Source organism: Cnephaeus nilssonii (genome assembly GCF_951640355.1).
Source record: "Cnephaeus nilssonii genome assembly, chromosome: 12".
NCBI lineage: Eukaryota > Metazoa > Chordata > Mammalia > Chiroptera > Vespertilionidae > Cnephaeus > Cnephaeus nilssonii.
Window position 1 is genome coordinate 38,531,348 of NC_137083.1, and position 20,245 is coordinate 38,551,592.

General features: G+C 37.1%; 1 protein-coding gene across 2 annotated transcripts in view; it reads left to right on the forward strand.

Moving 5' to 3' along the window:
* The window catches only part of FAM185A (family with sequence similarity 185 member A), a 49,666-nt gene that overhangs the window by 2,204 nt on the left and 27,217 nt on the right, over window positions 1–20,245 (forward strand). For both annotated transcript variants that reach the window (XM_079785833.1, XM_079785834.1), the window contains exons 2-4: window positions 1,621–1,730; window positions 4,440–4,532; window positions 11,482–11,620. In XM_079785833.1, coding sequence (XP_079641959.1) covers window positions 1,621–1,730; window positions 4,440–4,532; window positions 11,482–11,620 — 342 coding nt within the window. The remainder of the gene's footprint in view (window positions 1–1,620; window positions 1,731–4,439; window positions 4,533–11,481; window positions 11,621–20,245) is intronic.

Consider the following 20,245-nt stretch of genomic DNA (forward strand, 5'->3'; position numbering starts at 1 on the left):
TGGGGTCAGATCAAGAAATATGCCTGTCCGCTCTCGGATACAAAAGTGGTGGAATGCGGATTTTAACTGGTTGGCGTCTGCTGAACCACTATGCTTTATTACTTCTCACCTTCTTCTAACTAGCTTAGATGAATAAGAGACCCTTGACCTCAAAATGTAACAGTCTGGGGTGGGGCAGATTGTAGTACAAAATAGACTTGGGTATTGAAATAGAGACACACAAAGTTTTATGTCAGCACAGATAAAAATGGAACTTACCTGTGTTGTGATCCCAAACCTCATGATTTGTTGATTCCTCTTTTTAGAGCTAGAACCCAATGGACTGTTTCCATTTGTCGATTGCATGGGCCCTTTAAATCAACATGATTCAATTTTTTTCATACTTGTTCCTCCAATTTGTCTAGACCCATTTCAGTGAATGGGTAAGAGTAGCATTACTGCCGTTCAGTGTCTAGCCCGAACTTCTCTACCTACCTAGTGAAGTGAAAATTGTTTCCTTTTTTCCCTATCAACCGCTGCCTTAGATCAAGCCTTAGGTTGTAACACAACTGGGTAAAAAATTTGCAGTTACGTTTGCATCCATGGAAGTAGGAGGTAAAATTGTCTTTTTATATATTTTAGATTAATCCCAACCAAAATATTGCTGTTATTTTAAGCCTTTAAAGAGTAAAGACTGCAATATACACAACTGTAGAAATTGATTTTTTATGCCATAACTATTGAAATTGTGGTATCATAACCCCAGTATTTTGTGTTTGGGGCAACATAGTGCTTATTTCGCTAATCTAGTTTAAGGGAAATCATCAATATTTTTTTGAATTAGGTATTAAATATCAGTGTTTATTTTTTGTACAGAGACAACCACGATTACATCTTAAGTTAATAGCCAAGAGTGGCACCTGTGACTTTTTGTTTTCCAATTTTTTTTGGATAATACTGTTATTTATCCACAATTTTGAGATTTTAATATAGCATATTACTAGGTTTTTCAAAGTTGTTCCCATTTTTTTATTACTGAAAATACCTGGTAATGTAGCTGCATGCTAATATCCTCTCTTTTAGATACAAAAGATTAGAGATAAGATTTTGAAATAGTAAGTCATGATCATATATGCTAATCCACACTACTGAAAAATGCTTTTAATTTGGGGGAGGTTTGGGAACAAATTTTTGAAATTTCATGAATATAAGGAAGAGTAGGCTAACTGATTTATCTTATCATAATGATTTGTTAACTTGCTGTATACTTACTAGAACTGTGTGTGTGTGTTTTCTCATTGGGAACGAAGCTTCTATGATCTTTCCCAGGAGTTCCTTTAAGATTTGGAGTTTAAGACCTCCTTCACTTCCCTTCCATATTACTTTCTCTCTTTAGATGACATTGGCTAACAGAAATAACTGCTCTTTTAATAAGAACTGGCAGAAAAAGGTATTACATTTGGTCCTGTTGCCATGGTGGAGGCCCCTTACCTTTAGAGAGAGACTGCTGATAACTATGCTCTCTCCAGGGGTCAGTAATATTGTGAACTTACCTGAGGAGCTGGATTTCTGGGGCGTATTAAAACGCTTTGGAGCCCATTAACCATCGTACTAACTTGTATTTCCTTTTTTCATTTCTAGATTTGAATATCAAGTCTTCAGGGTCTGGCTGTATAAAAGTCCAAAATATTGAGTGTGATAATTGCAAAATTGAAACTGAGCAGGGGACTAGCATCTTACAGTCTGTTAAGGTATAAGCATATTTATAATTTTGTGTCAGCATTATTTAAAAAACACACACCTTAAACTATGAACTGCAGTATCAGACTAAAGCTGTTATTCTGAATATCATTTATTGTGAATATTAAGTATAATTTATTTATCACTCAAATTCTTGCAAAAAATTTCCATTGAAGTCAGTTCTGTTCTGAAAGTATAGAGGTTGTAGCAGCTTTGAAGGTTTTTTCTCATATTCCTTTTAGATTTCATTTTGAATTCTACAATGAAACTAATAGTACATTTAAAGAATATTAGGTTAATCCTTGAGTTATCTCCTTTTCATCAAGGAAGAAATTATGAGGCACTAAGAGATTGAGGTTTAGGTTTACATAGCTGATAAATTGAGCTGAGATTTGAACTTGGGTCTTTCTGATTTCCAAGCTCATAATATTTCCACTTTTTTTATTGTCCAAGCAAAATGTATGGCAATACTACATTTATTCAGCATTCTTAGAGAATAACTAAGAAAATATTTTAGGCAGTAGACCCTTAACTCATTGAATGCCACACATTTGCATTGTTTAAGTGAAGTATAATATTGATCTTATACTAAATAGTTAATGATATAAACATTTATTTTACCTATTTTGTTTTAAATATTTTTAAAATTTTTATAATCTGCTTCACATTTTTGGAGGGGAATTAAATAAGCTTTAAATTATAAGACTAGCCCAACGTTTTTGAGCCTTCACCTTTTTGAAAATCTGATGATTGTCTCAGAAAAAAAAATACACATATATATGAAATTTTGCTTACAATTTCATAAGTTTCACTGACTCTAGAAATTCAGTGTAGGCTTGGTTAAGAACTCTTGATTTAAAATATTAGTTGTTTTGGAGATACTATTTTCTAATGTTCATAAATTATCTGCTTGATAAAGACTATATTATATGCCACTTGACTTCAGACTCATATGGACATGAAGTAGTCTATTATGCTATAATATAGAAAAACTTGTAAGAATGATTCATTTTGCCCTTTTCACTAAATTAAAAAAAAATAATAATTTCTGGTCTAAGGTTTTACAATCCCCCCCGCCTGAATAAAGCAACCACAAGGTAAGTGGTGGTTTTGCATTTTTTTTACTGCCTGTGTTTTAGGCACTCTATTGCTGGTCATATTGGTGAGTTTGCTTTTGCTGTGTGTTTTTTTCTCTACTATTTACCTATTCTTTTTTGTTGTTAATCCTCACCAGAGGATATTTTTTCTGTTGATTTTTAGAGAGAGTATAAGGGACTGGGAGAGAGAGAGACAGAGAGAAACATTGATGTGCTAAGACACATCAATTGGTTGCCTTGCGCATGTGCCCCAATGGGGCCAGGGAATCAAACCTGCAACTCAGGTGTGCGCCCTGGGTCAGAATTGAACCCAGGACCCCTAGGTGTGCAGACAGATGCTGCAACCACTGAGCCATGCTGGCTAGGGCATATTTACCTATATATTTCTCTTTATAATTGTGGCAGAAATGAAGACATACGTAAATGATTAAGGTAAAGAAGCTACTCTAATAAATAGACCAAACATCTACTGGTTCATATACAACTATAATTTATTTCTCACTTGTGTCCAAAAGCGTGGGTGGCTTTTTTGTATTCAGTGATTCTAGGTTCCTTCTATCTTCTGGCTCTACCATCTCTTAGAGCCTTCTTATAACCCACACTCATCTGGTGGAAGGGGCAGAGCATGGAGAAAGCACACCACCTCTTCTAAAAGCACAAGCCTGGAAATTGCACTTATATTCTCTTATCAAGAATTTAGCAACACGTAAGCGACAATCTCTTCATGAGCCCAGCTATACTCCTCTATTACTTTGGGAAAGTGGATTTTTGTGGACCAGTAGTAGTTTCTGACACAGTTGACAAATGTGACATCAAATTACACACACTCTCTCTCACTCTTTTTTTTTTTTTTTTAAATCTGGCAGAGGAGGCAATTTGTGACTGCTGTTTTATTTGTGCTTAGAGGAATTTTCACTTAATTCCAGTTTCTGAGTGCTATGCTATAAAGTTTAACAGTCAGTGGGCTGTTATACTAAGTGTAAATACAGTATAACCTTCAGATGAACCCAGCCATAAGAGTGTGAGTTTTGAAATTATATAGAACTTAATTCTGTTAAGGTTTTATTTTTTTCTAACCATGTCACCTGATATAATTATTTAACTTTTCTGATTCTTGGATTTCTCCTGTAAAATGGGGAAAATATGGTACCTATTTCTCTGAGTTGTTGTGAGGATTAAATGATAATTAATGTAAAGTAGTGAACATTGTATTTTGATGCAAAGAATTGCCAGATAAGTGCTAAATGTTCTTATTAATAATGACGAATATTAATAACAATGAACAGTAGCAGTGGTTATTGTTGTCATCCTCCTCATCATTTATGTGTAGTTAGCCAGTGAGTGGTCTTTGATTCCCAAGTTCTTTTTCAGTGAAGCTACTGGAATGCTCAGGTAGCTCTTTTTCCCCTTTGAATCCACATGGCTTATTTAATCTCCTTAAAGCAGTTGACATTCCTTTTTACTTGATGTTATTATTCCAAACAGTGCATTTCTATTTAATTCCTGGTTCCTCTTTTCTGCTTTATTATTTAAAAAGAAATGTGGAACATGATAAAAATCTTATTAGTATAAGTCAAATTTATTCTCTCTTTTTCTCTATGTATTTTTGTATTTGTCTTTCAGAGTCAAAAATTACGTGTTCAAACTAAAGGAGGCAAAGTGATCTGTCTGGGAACAATTTATGGAAATATAGATATTCATGCATCAGATAAAAGTGTAAGATTGACACTTTTTTTAAAAATAATTTCAGCTTTACATCAGTTGGCTCAAACAGTGGGTAGGTTCTACCAAATTTGTGGCATAACATTCTCTTTTTACTGTATTTTAGTTCATTAGTAAATTCAAATTTCAAATTAAGGTGATTTAATGTTATGAAATTTAAATTTTAGTTTGTGATTTAATTTTTTGACAGTTATTTAGTTCCTTATTTAGAATCAATAATATCTTTAAATACTCATATTTTATTCTAGTTCTGAAGAGATTTTTATGATCATGGATTAAAATGGATTATTAAATAATACCACCATAACTGGGATTAAATTCTTATGTGTTAGGTTTATTTGAGTATTTTTCCAAAACCTGTTTACTTTGCCTTTAGGCAATTGAAGGATGATTTTCACAATTCAACTTTCTTCAGTATTTTCCACAAGATGGCACCACTAGATAGCATAGCATTACTGTTCTCAAAAATTTTTATTAGCCATATGGATTTTGGTTGTTATTTTTTAATCAACTTTTGTTGCTTTCTGTGATTTAACATAGTATTAAGAGTAAAGGTATAATTTTGAAGTATGAATTGTCATAAAATTTATAAACATGATAAAATTTTAAATCTTTGAGAAACATATAAATCACCTTTTGTTCTGCACTTACACAGTTTGCAAGGCTCTTTTGTTATACAATTGTTAAAATCCATACTCAGTTTTATTCTCAGACTAGAGGCCCGATGCACGAAATTCATGCACGGGTAGGGTCTCTAGGCCTGGCCAGTGATCAGGGCCGATCGGGTCCTTCCTTCCCCCAGCTGCTGGCTGCTGGCCAGGGCCTTCCTTCCCCCAGCTGCCGGCTGCTGGCCATGGCCTTCCTTCCCCCAGCTGCCGGCTGCTGGCCATGGCCTTCCTTTGTTTCGCGCCGTCCCCTGGTGGTCAATGCACGTCATAGTAAGTGGTCAAACTCACAGTTGGTCGAACTCCTGAGGGGACAATTTGCATATTAGCCTTTTATATAGGATAATTGGTAGGGAGGAGTTGTGAATATATCTTATACGTAGATTACTGTTAGCTTAATTAAGCATGGTAGATTATAACACTGTTTCTACTGTTGTCACTTTTAATTTCTGTCTTTAACCTGTGAGAGACTTTAAACCCAAACATTTACATTTATTCTTTAAAGTAAACTAGTATTGAAAGACACTGCCTTGCCTTACGTAGCAGCTCTTTTGAGATGGCATTTAGTTTCATCTCTCAAATTGCTGTGGTCTTACAGGTACAAAAGGGAAATTGGACAACTTTATAGTTCCTTCAGACTCTGTCCTTTAAATGAAAGCTCATGCTATCTGAAATGATCTAAATTACCAGAATATTACATATTGACATTCAAATATAAGTATCAAAGAAGAATTTATTTATTTATTTATTTATTTATAAGTAGTGTTGTGTGTTTTTTAATATATTTTATTGATTTTTTACAGAGAGGAAGGGAGAGGGATAGAGAGCTAGAAACATCAATGAGAGAGAAACATCGACCAGCTGCCTCTTGCACACCCCCCACCGGGGATGTGCCCGCAACCAATGTACATGCCCTTGACCGGAATCGAACCTGGGACCCTTTAGTCCGCAGACCGACGCTCTATCCACTGAGCCAAACCGGTTTCGGCTCAAAGAAGAATTTAAATTATCTCTTAATTATTTGCTATTTTGAATATTTTGGCTACTGTTTCCACTCATTATTTCTTTCTTTCAACTTTCATGGTTTATTGCATATTCATTTAGTCCTACTTTCTATTATACTATTTTGTTTTCTAGCTTGAGTTTTGTGTTGAATCAGTCTAGATATTTCTTTTTGACTTATAGTGTTCATTTTAAAGCATATTTCTAAGTTTAAGGAGTTTTATATAAAATAAATGCTTATGTAATATGTTAACTTTTAATATACTACTTTCACAGACATATACTTTGCATATTTGAGAAGCAGCATTGTGAATTGGTTAAGAGCACAGAATTAAGAACGAAACTACTTGGGTTTCAATCCTGGTTCAGCTACTTACTAAGCTCTTTAACTTCAGACAAATTACTTAATCTCTACATGTCCACTTTTTCTGGAAAATGGAATAATAGTAATGTACTTCATTCTGAGGGTTGTTATGAGGATTAAATGAGTTAATACAGATAAAGTACTTAAAATGATGTCTAGCAGGTAGCTAATGATAAAATAGTGTTTCTTATAATGATGGTGATAAAGGTAAATGAAACACATTTAACAAAGACAACTTGACCAGTCCTGGATCTACCAGTTAACTTTATTGAGACTTCATTATTCGTAAAACAGAGATGTTATTATTTGTTTTCCCAGTCAACAAGATTATGAGAACCAAATGAGCTCTAAAAATACTTAACAGCATCCTTTACATGTTATTTTATATGGAGTTGCTGTTTTTAAATTATATCATTAATTTCAGTACCCTAATTTTGGTACAGAGAAGATAGAAATTCATATGATTGGTGGATATATTAATGACATGATTGATAGTTGACCTCTCTTTGTAGATTGGACTACAAAGCTACAGTGCTTCTTTAAAACTTGGTTTTCATTACATGTAATGTTGATCTATGATAACTAAACTTATGAAAAGTTTTCCTCATTTTCTTAGAAAATAAAATTAATTATAGTAATATCTCTGTCAGGGAGGTATTGATTTTGGGATCTATTTTTTCTCTTTAAATAGCTATTTTCTATTAACAAGCAAGCTTTATAGTTTAATTCAAAGAGTCAACTTATGATTTGTTTCATTACCATCAATAACTGTAAATCAGAGCCTCAATATTTTGCTGTAAATTGTGGTGTCCTAAGTTTAATTGTTCTAGTTATTATCTGATATAGTGCATTATATTAGTGAATTTTGAATTTGTTTGAAATTAATTTTATAGAATAATCAGTTAAAATTACTATATTGTGGTGGGTCAAGTGTACTTTCACTTGCTTTCATTTGCTTTGGTGGGGCAGTGGAGGATATATTTCTAGCTTCTTACAGAGTAAAGTATTTCCTGTTTAATGAACAAAGTAAATCCTTGGCATTTTCCAGATATTCATAGAGTCTCTTAAAGGCTATTTGGTTGTGGAGAGAATCTAATCAAAAGTGCCTCTTTGCCAGTTCAGTTAAGCTTCAAATATTCTCTCAATGTTTATCTATTTATCTTTTGGTGTTCCCTAAAACAGCTTCTGTATCTGTAAAAAGCTGGAGCATTCCTACTTGCTATCTACTTTGTGGAAACTTGGAAAATTTAAAACCATGCATAAGGCAACGTTTCATGAAGAAACTTTGTAGGTAAAAGATAAATTTTTCAGGAATTGTATACCTTTACTGTAACACTGAAGAATGCCAAACATTGTATTCTCACAAATTTGAATATATCTATCTTTGGTTGATAGAATTATTGAAACTAAATTTAAAGTAAAAATTTCTGTGAAATCAAAATTAGCTTAGAATAAACTGTAGTAGGTAAAAAGCAGTTGGGTGTGTACTATACTATATAATAAAAGGCTAATATGCAAATAGACCGAATGGCGGAACAACTGGTCGCTATGACATGAACTGACCACCAGGGGCCAGGCACTCAATTCAGGAGGTGCCCCCTGGTGGTCAGTGTGCTCCCACAGGGGGAGTGCTGCTCAGCCAGAAGCCCTGAGCCGGGCTCACGGCTGGTGAGCACAGCAGCGGTGGCGGGAGCCTCTTCCGCCTCTGTGGCAGCACTAAGGATGTCCAACTGTCAGACATCTCGCTTCCGGACTGCGAGAGGGTGCAGGCCGGGCTGAGAGACCCTCCCGAGTACACGAATTTTATGCACCGGGCCTCTAGTATATTTAATAAAAGTCCATTAAAAAAAAAAGCTATAGAGAAAGAAGAACAATGTTGGAGGGATCATAATACCAGATATCAAGCTATACTACAAAGCCATTGTTCTCAAAACTGTGTGGTACTGGCACAAGAACAGACATATAGACCAATGGAACAGAACAGAGAACCCAGAAGCCAACACAAGCCATTATGCTCAATTAATATTTGACAAAGGAGGCAAGACCATACAATGGAATCAAGACAGTCTCTTCAATAAATGATGTTGGGGAAACTGGACAGATACTTGCAAAAAAAGGAAACTAGACCACCAGCTTACACCATACATAAAAATAAACTTAAAATGGATAAAGGACTTAAACATAGAATGGGAAACCATAAAAATCTTATAAGAAGCCATAGGCAGCAAAATAGCAGACATTTGTCATAGCAATGTATTTAACGATACAGCTACTAGGGCAATGGAAACCAAGGAGAAAATAAACACATGGGACTACATCAAAATAAAAAGCTTCTGCACAGCAAAAGAAACCATCAGCAAAACAACAAGAAAGCCCACTGCATGGGAGAACATATTTGCCAGTGTTATCTCCGATAAGGGTTTAATCTCCAACATTTACAGGGAACTCATACAACTTAACAAAAGGAAGATAAATAACCCAATCAAAAAATGGTCAAAGGACCTAAATAGACACTTTTCAAAAGAGGACATACAGAAGGCCAAGAGACATATGAAAACATGCTCACAGTCACTAATCATCCAAGAGATGCAAATCAAAACAACAATGAGGTACCACCTCACACCTGTCAGAATGGCTATCATCAACAAATCAACAACCGACAAGTGCTGAAGAGGATGCGGAGAAAAAGGAACCCTCGTGCGCTGCTGGTGGGAATGCAGACTGGTGCAGCCACTGTGGAGAACAGTATGGCATTTCCTCAAAAAATTAAAAATGGAACTGCCATTTGACCCAGTAATACCACTTCTAGGAATATATCCCAAGAAAACAGAAACACCAATCACAAAGGATATATGCACCCCTATGTTCATAGCAGCACAATTTACAATAGCTAAGATTTGGAAACAGCCTAAATGCCCATCAGCAGATGAGTGGATTAGAAAACTGTGGTACATCTACACCAGTGATGGGCAACCTTTTGAGCTTGGTGTGTCAAACTTCGCCAAAAAACTGAGCATAACTCGGGTAGTGTGTCACTTTGAGGAAAAAACTAACTCCAAGATTCTAGTCGCAAATGTTTCATCCTCAGGAGCAGCAAATGTTTCATCCTCGGCATGCAGCCGCATGTCATCAGAAATGGCTACGCGTGTCAGTGCTGACACGCGTGTCATAGGTTCGCCATCACTGATCTACACAATGGAATACTATGCTGCTATAAAAAAGAAGGAATTCTTACCATTTGCAGCAGAATGGATGGAACTGGAGAGCATTATGCTAAGTGAAATAAGCCAGTCAGTGAAAGAAAAATACCACATGATCTTATTTATTTATGGATAATAAAAAAATTATAAACTGATGAACAAAAATAGATACAGAGGCAGAGAAGCGTCGAACACAGTCAAACTACAGCTGGACGGCTGGGTTGGGCGGGGGAGGTAAGAGTTCAACCAAAGGACTTGTATGCATGCATATAAACCTAACCAGTGGACGCAAGACACTGGGAGGGCGGTGAGGGCATGTGCCGGGGGGCGGGGGGGCGGGGGGTGGGGAAAGCTGGGGGAAGGTCAATTGGGAAAACAAAGGAGACATATGTACTATTATTTGTAATACTTTAAACAATAAAAGAAAGAAAGAAAAAGAAATCTATGTATTTCAAATCCAGAGGGCCAAGTGATTCTAATTTATTTCCGATAAGAACCGCAGGGTACTTTTCTTTCTCCTTTCATATTTGTATTTGTCTTCTCAAATTTTAGTATTCTTGAAACTCAATTATTATTAAAGATATTTTGAATGCTTAACAGTTTTTGAAGGATATATTAGGAGCAGGTTACACTGATGCCCATGTGTTGAAAAACAATGATGTTCTTTCTTTAAACAACCCAATGTATACTTTAATTTGACCCTGGGCAAAATTGGCAAGCCTTCCTGGTGATCTCAGTTTCTATATTAACAATTTTATATTAACATTCATTTTATACTTAAAAATATTTGTTTAAAATACTACAAAGATGATTTGCAATTCTATACTAGCTATCTTCATTTTATATTATTCACAATATGTGAGACATAAATGCATACCACATTTTGCTAGGGAAACTTAGGGATAAATACAAAATTCCTTCCATTTTGTTCAGTGGAAAGCTACTGCCTTATTAGATGTAAAGTGGAAAAATTCTAAAAATAATAGTGCATTCACTGCATTAAACAACAAAATGAGAAAAATCATGATAGTCTAATAAAATCAGATAAAGTATATGCTAAAATTCAAAATCCATTATGATTTCAATAGCAACAAAACAAATCTGAAGTATAAGAGGACTTATTTAATCTGATAAAAGAGATCAAAAAGGTATCTATAGCAAACATTCTACTTGATGCAATGTTGAAAGCTTTCCCTCTGAGAACAGGAATAAGATGAGAATTCTTGCTATCCCATGGCGTCTGTTCACCACTGAATTAAACTGTCACTTGTAGGTAATATAATTATGCATGTAAAAACATGTTTTTAATTCAGATAGATTATTTAAATTAGTTTAGTGACGTTGTTGGGTTTAAGGTCAAATAAAAAAGCCAAATAAGGTCAAATGAAATTTAAAATATCTTTTATAGTAGAACTTAGAAATATCAAATAGGAATAAATATAACAAAATATGAAAAACTACATAGAAAATGTAAAACATTAAGATAAATTAAAGAAGATCTAAATAAATGAATATAATGGGTCTATTTCACATTCTACATAGAGTACACTGTCACTCTTAATCTTGTAACTTATAGAGTTAGGAAATCAAAGCCAATAAAGTGATTGGGTACTAACTTTTTATGTAGTTACCTACTACTTCTGTAGATACCATTTTGGCTTTTTACTGGTATTTGTTTTATAATGAACTGATTTGAGTCTTTCTCTTACTAGACTGTGACCATAGATAAACTGCAGGGAAGTTCTGTTAATATATCTACTGAAGATGGTTTGCTGAAAGCCAAGTATCTTTACACAGAATCATCATTTCTATCTTCTGCTGCTGGGGATATTACATTAGGAAGTATTCATGGTAAGATGACAACGTCCTAATACTTCTCAGACTTTCCACATAATGTAAATTTTAAAAGATGACTATGTTTCTCTGTCATTAAAGGATCTGCCATTAGGAAGCTGGCCCTCTAAATGATTAATTACAGAGTAACCATCTTTTAAAAACCCCATAAAATAAAATGACTTATAAGCTATTTAATTTGGGCAAGAAATTGAATATTATGCTGTTATACATGAAGGTAATAATGATTCTGATTTTTAATGAATTTTCTTATAAAAAGAAACCAGCAGTAAGGAAATATGTGCAGGAGATATTTAGAGGAAAGCACAAATAAATAAAAGCAATGTTAAAGATAAAGATGGGTTGTGAGTGGTTGCTTTTATGTTATGATAGGGAAAGATAAGGATTAAATAAGTTAATAAAATATTTGTGTGAAATCTAATTATAGTAACTTAGTAATAAGTTACTAATTCTGACTAAAATATTTTATGTGTGTTAGTATTGGCACCAGGTCCTTTCAGTACCCTGCTATTTTCAGTTTTCTTTGATTAAATATCATCTCGTGACTATCAAAACATGTCTCTGTGGACAAATAATATTACTTAGTTGATTCATTTTGTTGAAAGAAGAGAATATGTTGAAGAAATATGGCAAAGGTCATGATGGTATTTTGTCACTCAGCATGCCTCTTAAATTTCCACATAACAGATGATTCAAGTTTAGGCATGTTTTCTAAAATATATATAGATAGAATTAAATGCCTTTTGGGCCATTTTCCAGGGAGTGTAGGCTGAAACATTTTCCATATATAGACAAATCATTTAACTTTTATAGGAAAGCTGAGTATTGGGATCTGTACACTTTGGCAAAACTTCCAGATTTAGTAGTGAGCATGAATTATTAGGTGATACTAGAAAAGCATGGCTAGTGCTAGCCAACCTGTGTAGCAGATTGACAAATAGTCTTACAGTTTAAAAAATCTTGCCCTAGCCATGTGGCTCAGTTGGTTGAGTATCATCCTGTGCAGTCAGGACACATGCCCAAGTTGCAGGTTCTATTCTGTATGAATGGCAACTGATAGCTGTTTCTCTCTCTCCTTCTCCCTTCCTCTCTCTCTAAAATTAATAAAAACGTGTTTTTTTAAATCTTAGGAAATGAGTGCTTACATTCTTGAAATAATTATTGAGCCTCAATTTAATAATTGTACTTCATCAACCATTATTACAAAGTTAAGGTATTACTTAAACCCAAAATAGCTTAAGTCCAATAGAGCTATATCCATATAAAGCAAATAGTTTTGTTACTTATTCATTATTTTTTACTCAGCTGTGCCTTGAATAGTTCTGATAATTTGTAACTTTTCATAATTTAACAATGACTTATTCATAAGCATTGCATAAGTATTGTACTTAAGCCCTACCTGGGTCTGTCAGTTGGTTGGAGCATCGTCCCATGCACCAAAAAAGTTGGGGGTTTGATTCCTGGTCAGGGCACATACCTAGACTATGGATTCCATCCCTGGATGGAGTGCATATGGGAGGGAACCATTGATGTTTCTCTCTCACATTAATCTATCTTCCTTCCCTTCCTTCCTCCCTCCTCCCTTCCCCTCCCCTCCCCTCCCCTCCCCTCCCCTCCCTCCCTTCCTCCCTCCCTCCCTTCCTCCCTTCCTCCCTTCCTTCTAAAATCAATAAGCATATCCTCAGATGAAGATTTTTAAAAAAGTATTGTACTTAACGTATTGAGTAGCTTTTAATGGTAAAGCAATTCTTTATCAAGTCAGATTTAATTAACACCCATGATAAGAACACGGATCTCTGCAGTGCCGTGTTTATACCATGTTTATACTAAATTCATTAGTTTTTAATTTTTGCTTTCTTTTAAGTTATATAATAATTGCACTTGGTACAGTTTGTCATTGATAGTTTACATGATACTAAAACAGATGCACAAAGGCAGTCCTCAAAATATTCTAGGTCTTTTGATTACTTAAAGTAGCTGAAATAAGGTAACAATTGTAGGGATAAAAGAGTTTATTATTCCTTAGTCTTTGTAAAGCCTTTTATATCTACTGACTTTACTATGAAGTTAAGTACCTTTCCTTGGGAGATTTAAATCTGGATCAGACCTAGATCATCTTTTGTCTTAGATGGGGTTTCTTGAAAGCAGACTCTCAGATGAAAATTAGAGTATAGCAATTTACTAGGGAGGCCTTCAATGCCATGAAGGAAGCCCAGTTTCCATGGAAGTTGGACTGTGATGCAGTCTCAAAAATGCCAAGAATGAGCTCTGAAGGTGGGGTGATCCTCATAAATGTCTCAAGTTGGGGTAAGGAGAGCTGGACCTTTATATCCCCAATTATTATGTGACCGGATGGGGACTGGACCCAGAGCAGGTCTACCTCAGGCGGGCCTATAGTGTGTGGGTTATTGACTACCTGCAGGAAAGATTTCACATATGAATCCAGGTGATTTTGAGAGTACATTTATTGAAGCTGGGGACAGTGGAACAAAAGAAGGACTTAAGGGTAGAAGAAGCAACAGGAGAGAGCCTACGTGATGCTCTGCTTTGGCTCCCTAGAAAGTGAGCCCCAAGACAGGGCTACTAATAGCTCACTGGGAAGTAAAAGGCACAGTGACAGAAGTGAGATAAGGCTGAGCTGCCATTAGTTCACTGGAAAATCAGAGAAAAAGGGGGCTTACAGACAGGTTCAGGTGGTAAGCCCAGGACGAGCTTCTGCTACCTGCTGCGCCCATGGTTGCAAGTCTCGTGGGGACCCTTAGAGTTTAGGAGAAAAGAAGTAAAAAATTCATGCCTGAGAAGGGGCATGGACGTGCTCCAAAGAGTGCCCGCCCAGCATCCTTTCTCTTGAGGATTTTTATTTCTCTTCTGGAGGCCAAAATCTTAGGGAAGGGTTTCAGCAGAATATTCATTAGCTTTCCAGGTGCGTTTTAAATATGCTGATACATCAAAATGAGTGTATAGGGGAGTTTGGGATTATTTTCTGATCAGCTTCACTCCTTTACTTTTATCTTGGGTCTGACTGCCTGTAATCGAGTTTTTGATATTTGTTTTTCTGACTTCATCCATCTTTGGGTTTGAGTGGGACAAATAGCATTAATTTGGGTCTCTGTGTTCTATCTCCCTGATCAGGGTGATTTAAGCTATTTATTCTCTGGTCAGAGAGGAGAGGTATCAACCATTTGTTCTCAAGTGCCCTTGGTTAGGCAAAATAAGGTCTTGTTGATTCACTAGCTGGCTATAAATTGGTTAATTTGTTTGGCCTTATTTAGTGATCTTGTCTCAGTTTCCACATTCTACTTGCTCAGGAATTTTCCTAGCTGCTTATTATCCTGCCTCAATTAGATGCAAGCTGCCTCAGAAATGAGTGTAATCTTGGGCCAAAAAGGCTATTTGAGCCCCTAAGAAGGCTGACAGCTGAGGGTTGTCTGCCAGCATTACTCCTAACAATTAAGAAAATAAGCTCTTTGGTTCAAAGGGGTTCGGGATGATGAGTCACAGCATCCACTACAGTTATATTTATTGATTTATTCAACACACAGTGTGGGGCAAAAGGAGGTTTACAGTTGTGACTACACGAAGCACAGTTTATTCTTGGTGTTGTTTTTTTTTTATTATTAATTATTGTATTACTAGAGGCCCGGTGCACGAAATTCGTGCACGGAGGGGGGTTCCCATACTATGACTGTTAAACTTACTTTTATCCCACCCAGTATTTTCTAGTAGTGAGTAATGAGTGTAAGGTAATTAATGAGTAGTATATACTATTATTAAAGTTGCTTGAATCACAATTATTAAGTATTTATGCCTTCTAATAAAAGAGAAACTAGTTTATTCATTGATTCAACAAATATTCCCCACTGTTCCGGCACTGGAGGAGATCTAGTGAAAGAATAGGTATTTAGGTAGTTTGTTTTTAGATAAAAGATTTTGTTACAGTATACAATTTTGATTTCCTTCTAAGTTACCAAAATTAGATTGTAAGTATATCTATTTTGCTATTTGAATATTTATGATTTTAAAGAATTTTATACATATATGTGAAATATATTCACATGTATTTTAAATATATTTTTAAAATATAAATATATATATAGTTTCTGACTCTTTGAGAGAGAAAGAAAAGCTTCCTTGAAATACCTTGTTGAGATTGGTTTTACTTATAACATAATTTAAACATATTGATTAGGTTTAAAATGTAGGAATACTCATGACAGCTATTTTAGTGTTTTATATTTAAATTACTGTTTGGAATAAGTGATTAATTAATAAAATTTCATATTAAATACTTAGATTACATCTATAACTTAGGATCTTATTTTAGTTTTTTGGGGAACATACCTTGATAAGTAAATTGTTGAGTATTAGTTCTCTCATTTTCTCAGTACTTCAAAATTCCTTTGTTTCACCAAAGATTTAGCAGTTTGTACATGCTTAAACTCTTTTCTTAAATAACTACTGTGCCTTTTAGAAACTTGCACAGAGAAATTATATTAACTATACACACCCAGTTGATAACTTTTAATTAATTTATTTTTAATCTTTTAAAAATATATATTTTTATTGATTTCAGAGAGGAAGGGAGAGGGAGAGAGAGATAGAAACATCAGTGATAAGAAAGAATCATTGATTGGCTTGCCTCATGCATGCCCCCTACTGGGGATCGAGCCTGCAACCCGAGCATGTGCCCTTGACTGGACTCGAACCTGGGACCCTCCAGTCTGCAGGCCAAAGCTCTATCCACTGACCTAAACTAGCTAGGGCCAGTTGATAACTTTGATAGTACTGATAATTTCATAAAGAAATGTCCCAGTTTGCCTTAAGAAGGACATGTAGTCACTGGTGAATTTATAAATCTGCCTTGTAAATTTAGAAAGTCAGAAATAATATAAAATTTTAAAAGAAAGAAGCTTTTTATTGGAAGTTTTTTAAACAACTATTCATGAAGTTTATGAAAATGTTTCATTTAAATTTTAGTATTAAGTCCATTGTAAAATTTTGGTTTATCATTTTGACCTATGATAATGTTATGTTAATATTGAGTCTGGACTTAAAACACTTTTATAGGAAATACTAGAAAGGAATTACGCTTCCCTTGTAGTATAGACAGCATAAATATTTTTTCAAGATTTAGACATGTGATAATAAATGTTGCTATTCCATGCCCTGTTTGGACTCAGCTTAGCTGCTTGGAGGGTCTCACTCCTTCTATAAAGGTGATGCTGCCATCTTCAGTGTACGACTTCCAATCTTCCTTGAAAGGAGGAGAGATTGTAGAGTGTCGTGTCAGAAGATTCAGAAACCAGGCCTAGAAGTGCATACATTACTCCTGTCATATACTATGTTATAGTTCTGAGAACCATTATTTTCTTGAGATTGCTTTACTTTCATCATGAGTACTAATGATATACTCTTTAAGAAAGACCGTATTTTCATTAAAAAACAGTAAGTTTTTATTGCATTCATTGAAGATAGTAAAGCTCCTTTGCCTTGTTGAGAATGTGACTCGACTCACTAACTAAATGACTAACTATAAAACTATGTCATTGTTCTTTACAAATACTTACTTAAAATCACAAATATTAGGTGTCTGCTTCATCTTATTCTTGAAGTGTTCAGGAGTTGGAAGCAGTAAAGAGAATTCTGAGTGGAAACATCCAGTGTCTCACAATAGGTTAATTGTCCAAAGCATAGTTTTCATCTATTGGTTGCCATTTCGAAATTCTTTGCCAACTCCTTCAGTGTAGGATAAAGTCAGTAGACTAGCATTCCATGATTCTGCTGCAGATTGATCTTTACTTCTTTTTCCAAACTAAATTTGAACATTTGTTCAAAAAAATAATCATGTTTACTGTGTACATATTGGGCACTGTGCTAAGCTCTCGAAATATAATGCTAAGTAAGATGTGATCCCTGTTCTCATAGACTTGCCTAATTGCTCCATCCTAACTGACCCGCATGATTTAAACATAACATGTATAGTTTTGCCTTTTTATCTTTGCTTATGTAATTCTTTTTCCCAGAGAATCCTTCCCCTTCAGCATATTCAAATTTTATCCCTTTCAAATCTTAACTCTGGTGATACTCTCCAATATGACTATTGTCCCTGTGTATGTTAGGTCATTTTAGTCTCTTTTCTCTGAATGGCTCTGTCACCTAATTCATACTGTTCATTTATGAGGTTAATTTATAATTATTAATAAATACTAATTTTTAACTTTCAATGTGTGCATCCCCCCAGATATCCTATAAGGTTTTGGATGGCTAGTATGTCCTCTGCCCTCACCTCCATCCTCCGTGATTCATGTCCTTCCCCTGTGCAAAATACACTCCTTTCCTTCCAGGGATCCCAAAAGTCACATTTCATTATACATCACCTCAGAGTCCAGAATCTCTGCATCAAAATCAGATCCAGTGTAGATGAGGCTACTCAGGTATAGTTACTTACTAGTAAGTACAAATCCTCCAGTACAGGAATACCTTGTTTTATTGTGATGTGCTTTATTGTGCTTCGTAAATGTTGCCTGTTTTCTAAATTGAAGGTCAAACCCTCCGCCAGCAAAATGATTGCAACTCACTTTATTGCAATAATAGAGGCCCGGTGCATGAAATTCATGCACGGGGAGTGTGTGTCCCTCAGCCCAGCCTGCACCCTCTCCAATCTGGGACCCCTCAAGGGATGTCCAACTGCCCTTTTAGGCCCGATCCTGATAGGATCGGGCCTAAAAGGGCAGTTGGACATCCCTCTCACAATCCAGGACTGCTGGCTCCCAACTGCTTGCCTGCCTGCCTTCCTGATTGCCCCTAACCGCTTCTGCCTGCCAGCCTGATCACCCCCTAACCACTCCCCTGCCAGCTGATGAATGCCTAACTGCTCCCCTGCCAGCCTGTTTGCCCCTAACTGCCCTCCCTTGTAGGCCTGGTCACCTCTTACTGCCCTCCCCTGCAGGCCTGGTCACCCCTTACTGCCCTCCCCTGCAGGTCTGATCACACCTAACTGCCCTCCCCTGCAGGCCTGGCCCCCCCAAACTGCTCTCCCCTGCAGGCCTGGGTCCCCCCCAACTGCCCTTCCCTGCAGGCCTGGTTGCCTCCAACTTCCCTCTTCTGCCGGCCTGGTCACCCCTACCTGCCCTCCCCTGCAGTCTTGATTGCCTCCAACTGCCCTCCCTTGCAGGCCTGGTCCCTCCCAGCTACCCTCACCTGCTGGCCATCTTGTGGTGGCCATCTTGTGTCCACATGGGGGCAGCCATCTTTGACCACATGGGGCAGCCATCTTGTGTTGGAGTGATGGTCAATTTGCATATTACTCTTTTATTAGATAGGATAGAGGCCTGGTGGCATGAGTGGGGGCCAGCTGGTTTGCCCGGAAGGGTGTTCTAGATCAGGGTGGGGGTTTCCTTGGGGCGTGGGGTGGCCTGGGTGAAGGGCCTGTGGTGGTTTGCAGGCCAGCCATGCCCCCCGGTGACCCAAGTGGACGCCCTGGTATCTGGGATTTATTTATCTAATATAATTAAAACTTTGTAGCCTTGAGCGGAGCCAAGCCTCCTGCTTGCTTCGTGGCCACAGCCATTTTTGTTGGGATTTATTTATCTTCTATAATTGAAACTTTGTATCCTTGAGCGGAGGAGGCCAAGGCAGGCCAGGGCTGCAGGAGCTTGGCTTCCTCCATCGCCGGGGGCAACTCAAGCCTCCTGTTCTCTCCAGCTCCGTGGCTGCCACCATTTTTGTTGGGATTTATTTATCTTCTATAATTGAAACTTTGTAGCCTTGAGTGGAGGCCTGGGCCTGCCAGGGTGTGCGGAAAGTTTGGCTTCCTCCATTGCCCGGGAAACCCAAGCCTCCTGTTCTCTCCGTGGTTGCAGCCATCTTGGTTGGGTTAATTTGCATATCCAGGACTGCTGGCTGCCAACTGCTCGCCTGCCTGCCTTCCTGATTGCCCCTAACCGCTTCTGCCTGCCAACCTGATCACCCCCTAACCACTCCCCTGCCAGCCTGATGGATGCCTAACTGCTCCCCTGCCAGCCTGTTTGCCCCCAACTTCCCTCCTCTGCCAGCCTGGTCACCCCTAACTGCCCTCCCCTGCAGGCTTGATTGCCCCCAACTGCCCTCCCTTGCAGGCCTGGTCCCTCCCAACTGCCCTCCCTTGCAGGCCTGGTCCCTCCCAACTGCCCTCCCCTGCTGGCCTGATCGCCCCCAACTGCCCTCCCCTGCTGGCCATCTTGTGGTAGCCATTTGTGTCTACAGGGGGGCAGCCATCTTTGACCACATGGGGCAGCCATCTTGTGTGTTGGAGTGATGGTCAATCTGTATATTACTCTTTTATTAGATAGGAAGATTTGCTTTATTGTGGTGGTCTGGAACCAAACCTACAATATCTCCAAGGCATGCCTCTGAATCTGAAGACCTGTAAACTAAAGGAACAAATTGCCTAGTCTCCACACCTCAACCCACACACACATCACTTACACACCCAAAATATAATGATGAAACAGGAATAGGATAATTTCTCTAGACTTTCCTGTTCCAAGGGGGGAAATGAGAAGCACAAAGGAGTCGTTGGTCTGTAGTGATTTTGAAATGTAAATGGGCAAACCTTGGTGATTTTGATTAAAACCTCAAGTT